Source organism: Lucilia cuprina, chromosome 6, assembly GCF_022045245.1.
Source record: "Lucilia cuprina isolate Lc7/37 chromosome 6, ASM2204524v1, whole genome shotgun sequence".
Taxonomy (NCBI): Eukaryota; Metazoa; Arthropoda; class Insecta; order Diptera; family Calliphoridae; genus Lucilia; species Lucilia cuprina.
In genome coordinates, this window is record NC_060954.1 from 44,922,715 (window position 1) to 44,928,555 (window position 5,841).

A 5,841-nucleotide genomic window follows, 5' to 3' on the forward strand; every position below is an offset into this window, starting at 1 on the left:
CTGGCGCTGATCTACGGGGAAAAAGGAAAAATTTTCCCCCAAAATTTTCATACAAAATATAAAAATAAGGAAAAATAAAAAAGAAAAAAAGTGAAAAAAACTTGAGCTGGATCCACGGCTGTAGAAACATCAGCACAAATACATAATACCTTTCCCACTAGAGTGGTGTAGGGTATAAAACATCAGCGCAAATACATAATACCCTTCCCACTAGAGTGGTGTAGGGTATAAAAAGAGAGACATGAGAATCTGATCTACATGGTGCATAGACTGCTACTTCGTTTAATTGAATATATAACTTGCACAATGGGGTAGTATTAAACTATATTGTAAAATAAATATGTTATTTCCAAAAAATAAAAAACAAATTAAATTTTTCGTTTTGAATAGATTTTTATTTTATTTAGGAAAATTTACTTCTTAACTTCTGAAATATTTCGAGACATTCTCGATTTCCTAGTAGTATTATTCCAATTTTTAGGATTTTCATTTTTTGAGATCTTTAGATTTTACATTTCCTTTATTTTGAAATCTATTCGATGAATTAGGGGTTAAATTAGTAGTGATTATCATTATATGTTTCCGGTTTTTTAGGATCGAAAGGTTGGTGATAATGAACAAAATATTGCGATTGAACGCTACTTAGTACCTCCTTGCTTTTCCACCTATTCGAATGCAGAGAAGACAGTGTTTTCAATGTGTTTTCATATTGAGGTCAAACATCTTTTATTCGGTCACCTACAATATTATTATAAAAAATTGAAAAATCTTTAAAAACTGTTCTCAAACTTTTCCGATTTTTTCGGCGATTTTTATCTGTTTTCTTATAAGGGATTTTAATCGTTTCCATTGTAGGCATTTTCGTTATTTGACTTGAGTGAAAACTTCTTTTAGTAATAAGTTCTCTTGTTAAATATTCTCCTAAATATCCAGCTCTAGCCTTTTCAAATAGATCCTCAATAGTATCTGCACATCTTTCAATTCTAGAATTTTCTTTAGAAATCCCCAAGTTATCATTTGGAACATAATGTTGGCTTGAACTCGACTTACCCTTGAATTGATCTTTTGAAGTGTTTTGTTCCTGTTTTCTTGTATCTTCATGGATGTTACATATGTTATCATGCTGTCCTATAGGTAAATTCCAAGATGCAAATGGGATTTTTTGCCACTTGTATGAACAACTATTATATTCGTTCTTTAAGCAATATTTACACATTTATTTGGTTTTGTTATTATTATTTTTTATTTCTAAAAAAAATATATGCCAAAAATTGGTTGTGATTAATTTTGAATTTAAAATAATTTAAAAGTAATGATAAAACAATAGGGTTGTATGCTATCGGTAGTAAATTTCCAATAGCATACAGGTATGTACTTTAGAGATGCCCAAACAAATTTGTTTTTACAAATACACACCTGCTATTGAGATGTAATAGAGAACGCCAATGACAGGACCTGTTTGTTGGTACTTCTTCGGTCTTTAACTTGTACGTTCTAAATTTTCTATAATAATGAACATAGAACAAGTAAATAAAGGGTACATAATATGTATATTTGAATTTCTTGTTTGATATTCTTACCACTACAGCGGAGAGGGTATTACGCGTTTGTGGCTTGTAACACCCAAAAATATTAGTCCTACAACCACCTTAAAAAATTAAATATAGGCTTAAATATAGGCTTAAAATCTCTGTCAGTCCGTCTTTCTTTCTGTCTGTCTGTCAGTCAGCAAACCTTAATCTAAATTATACTGTACATTTTTATTTCCCCCCCGGGGGCATGCTACTTTGGTGAAACTTCCACCTTGGTTTTATTGCTATCCCGTGGAACAGAGGTGTAACCAACACCTCTAGTCGGCCGGGACTATAAATTGGTGTTTACAGTCTACCGCCTGGCTTAGTCCTTGCATAGATAACAAAGAGGTCTAACCAGAAAACCACATAATCTGGTACTACGGGTGGCCAGTTGGTTGATGTTCAAGTCATGTCAATATTTCGGGATAAGTTCTGTGTTGTTGCCGATACAACAGGTACCCCACAGACTGTGGAACTAAGCGTTGGAAATGAGTTGGTATTAATTGTATATGATACGGGATGAATGTGGGGTATACGGGCCTCACCCTACCCGTATACCTATAATGAATGTGTCGTATGTTTTTCTCTTATGAATCTGTCGGATAAATGGGAAATGTTCTGGGTTGTCTGATGATGAATAAAAGGTATCATATACAAATGATATCATAAAATTTTTCTTCGTTTTCGGACTAAACTCTATTCATATTAGAATTACCACAGTGAGTCCCTGTGAGTAAGAACAAAGTCTTGGCTTATTTGATGGATTCGTACTTCGGTCTACCGGTTACTTCTCTAGGTGCTTTTGAGGAAAGAAATATTAATTTTTACATTTTCGTTAAAACCATTCCAGATAAATAATAGTTATTCACTTAAAAAGTAAGTTCTTTGTCTATTTACTGGATAAGAAAAGATTTTGCTGGGCAATAAAATATTTAAACGAAGTACTTCCAAAAGAATAACATTTATCACTACTTCAAAAGTAGCACTTAGAGAATTTGTTTACCTTCTGTGGAAGTGATGTTTATTTACTTCCAAAGAAGCGAAAAAGAATCCAATTTTGTTTAAAATTACATCCTAAAATAACTTCATATGTAGCGAATTTGGAATCAAATAAAAAACATCCCTTCTTCAGGTCTTTTTCAGTACTTCCATGGACTAAATTTTACTTCTTTTTGGCTTCTTTGAATGTTCTTTTTTTTTGCTGAGATTGTAATACTTCTAAAGCTCAAGGTTTCAAATTATCACGCCTATTTTGCATTTCGATTACGTTTTCGTAATCAGTTACGCAATGATCGAAAAAAGGTATTCCAACAAAAAACTGATAAAGTGGCGGATAGTCGAATCGAAATGCAGAATAGGGGCCTATATATTTAGCCGGGCGATGATGTTATAGCCTCTTTTTCAATATCAAAAGAAAAGCTAAGCAAACGAAAACTAGTCACTCGAATTCGACTAAAATTTGATTTATCGACGTCGAAAACTTTCGTTCGAATGAATATTCGTTTCTTCCGTAATTTATGTGATATTTATAAAAAATAAATCAAAATTTTTAAAACAAATCATAATGAATGAGCAAATCAACAACTATTTAAACAAATAAACCGCACAATAGAGGACATTTGGGATTACTAATGAAGAATGTAATAATATAATAATGATTAAATCTGTGGACTATAGGGCTTTAGTTCTGCCTAAGGCACATATTCATTCGGAGATTCAATTGGAGATTCCCCTCTATTAGAATTTTATTACCGTGTAAATAATAGAAATTCGAGAGTATTTGGAGGTGAATTCATTCATATGTATTTATGTATACTAGATTCTTTCTGGTTATGTCCGTCCGTCTGTCTGTTGAAAGCGAGATAGCTTCCGAACGGAAAGTGCTAGTGGTCAACAAATATTCTCTACAGGTAAAGTTTTTGTAGGTGGCATATAATAACGTCCATGGACACTATGACACTGTTTGGTGTCATAATGTCAATGGACATTATGACACTACATGCCACCGTTTATATACAGTACACCACTATATATAGTGTGTCTGTGTGAAATTTGGTCCAATTTCACACAGACACTTGAAATCGGTCCATTATTTCACCTAGTCCCTTATCTCCCGAATAGGGCTTTTGAGTTCATAATTATGCAATATTGGTCCACGATTTTCCATAGAAGAACTTTAATTTATGCACCCATATGGCGGACGATATTTGACCGTAAAATCCCTAATGTAAGTATTAAGTGAAATTATGATAAAATCTGACAGTCAATCCCCATTAGTCGATCCCCTTTAGTGAACCACTGTTCATAGTCTATACCAATGCAGAGTCTTTAGTTGGTAGATACTAAAGGTTTGTTATTGCCACAAAAGAAACACATTAATTAGTTTTAAAATTAATTATTCTCTTTATTCAAAACTTATAATTGCTTAAATATAAATGCATAATTAAATATTTAATAAAACGGAAGATTTTATTTATATTGAAAATTTGTTAAATGCTTTTTATCTTTGATTTTTTAATTATTTGTAAAAAAAATGTTTGAATATATTTTATAAAGAAATCATTAGAAATATTGTAAAAATATAAACTAATATACATAGAATTAAGTACAAACTATAGTTAATAAAATTATGTTCCTTTTTTTAAACTTAAATTATGATTATGTAGAATATGTATGTATGATAATGTTGGAAAAACACAGAAGGTTTTGTTTAAAATATAAGATTGTTTATATTCTATTACAAATTTTCAGATTTTTGGATAACAGAATTACAATAGGGTTTTATAAAATAAACGTATTTGTTGTTCATTTTATGCTTTAAGAATTGTTTTTGAATTTAAGTCTTTCTATTATTTCTTTTTTTTATTAGATTTCTGTAAATGTTTTAGTTTCTATTATATTTTTTTTATTATAAAATCACATTGCTTAACATTTGCGAATACAATCTGAGTAAATTTTGTTTTTTGTTTTAAATAGTATTTAATATTTGTTTTCAGCATTTCTATTTATATATTTTTCCATTTTTTATTTAATTTACTAAAATTAATTAATATAAAGTTTTAAACTTTTTTTTTAATTTGTTTTAAATATTACGATATGAAAGTGTTGTATGTTTTATTTAATATTTAGAATTATTTAGTGCATTTATGTTTATGATGGATATTGCAGAAAAATTAATTAAAATTAATTAAAGAAATTTAATGTAAATCAATTTATTTAAAAACACATACTTAAACAACTGATTTAATTGAAATAAAGTAAAAAAAAAATTGTAAAATTTGTTCTGTTGTGCTGTGATTAATTTAATTAATTAATTATCGTATATTTTATTTAAATTATAAATTTTTATGGTACAATATTTAAAATTTAATTATGAACTTTATTTGTTCAACTTGAAGCTGTCGGCTGCATAAAGAAAGCAAGATGGAGAGAAATGCAGTATATTGCAGTTGTCGGAAGTTTAAGATGACACTCATATATAAAGTTTGCCCTTGGACTCTAAAGTATGCAAAAGACGATATCATATTGTAATATTTGGTATACCATTTTAAAGACTAATCCATGGACTAAAAACTAACAGACTATTCCACAGATTATTGACCATTTTCGCACCTTTTGATTTAAAATTTTACTTTTTCTAAATAATAATCGTTTGTTAAGTAGTTCAAAAATTTATCAATGGAAATCTCAGTGTACTAGTTAAGACTAGTCAATATCATATAAAATGGACCATTAATTAGTTATAATACTTATCAATAGATAAAGGGCTAATGCCTAAAGAATTTCATAGTCTATGGACTTAAACTACACATCGACTGGATCATAGACATGCCCATCGACTAGACTATAGATTAATCTGAAGGCTACTCTATAGAGCGAATAGGCTACTCAATAAACTAGTCCAAAGGATAGTCAATAGACTTGTCCATACGATAGTCAATATACTAGTGCATAAGCTATTCAATAGACTAGTTTATAGGCTAGTCAATAGACTAGCTCATAGGATAGGCAATAGACTAGCTCATAGGATAGGCAATAGACGAGTCCATCGATAAGACCATGAAATAGTCCATAGGCTAGTCAATAAACTAGATCATAGGCAAGTCAATAGACTAATAATAGGCTAGTCAAAAGACAAGTTCATGGACTAGTCACCAGATTAGTTCATAGGCTAGTCAAAAGACAAGTTCATAAGCTAGTCAATAGACTAGTCCATTGGCTAGCCAGTACACTAGATATTTGGCTTCTCAATAGACTACTAAATAGG

General features: G+C 30.1%; 1 protein-coding gene across 1 annotated transcript; it reads right to left on the reverse strand.

Moving 5' to 3' along the window:
• Window positions 1-379: 379 nt before the first annotated feature.
• Window positions 380-1,295, reverse strand: LOC124420839. The gene is made up of 3 exons (XM_046955152.1): window positions 1,051-1,295; window positions 743-993; window positions 380-665 (listed from the first exon to the last, which is right to left on the reverse strand). The coding sequence occupies exons 1-3, from the start codon at window positions 1,214-1,216 to the stop codon at window positions 639-641; spliced, it is 444 nt and encodes a 147-aa protein (XP_046811108.1). The 5' UTR covers window positions 1,217-1,295; the 3' UTR covers window positions 380-638.
• Window positions 1,296-5,841: the final 4,546 nt, after the last annotated feature.

Excerpts from the sequence above, each read along its gene's own strand:
- LOC124420839 (XM_046955152.1), bottom strand. The coding sequence starts at position 1,216 with ATGTGTAAATATTGCTTAAAGAACGAATATAATAGTTGTTCATACAAG. Across the intron at positions 994-1,050 it reads TTCAAAAGATCAATTCAAGG|AAAATTCTAGAATTGAAAGA; the intron begins GTAAGTCGAGTT and ends GGATTTCTAAAG. Across the intron at positions 666-742 it reads CAATTTTTTATAATAATATT|GTGGAAAAGCAAGGAGGTAC; the intron begins GTAGGTGACCGA and ends GCATTCGAATAG.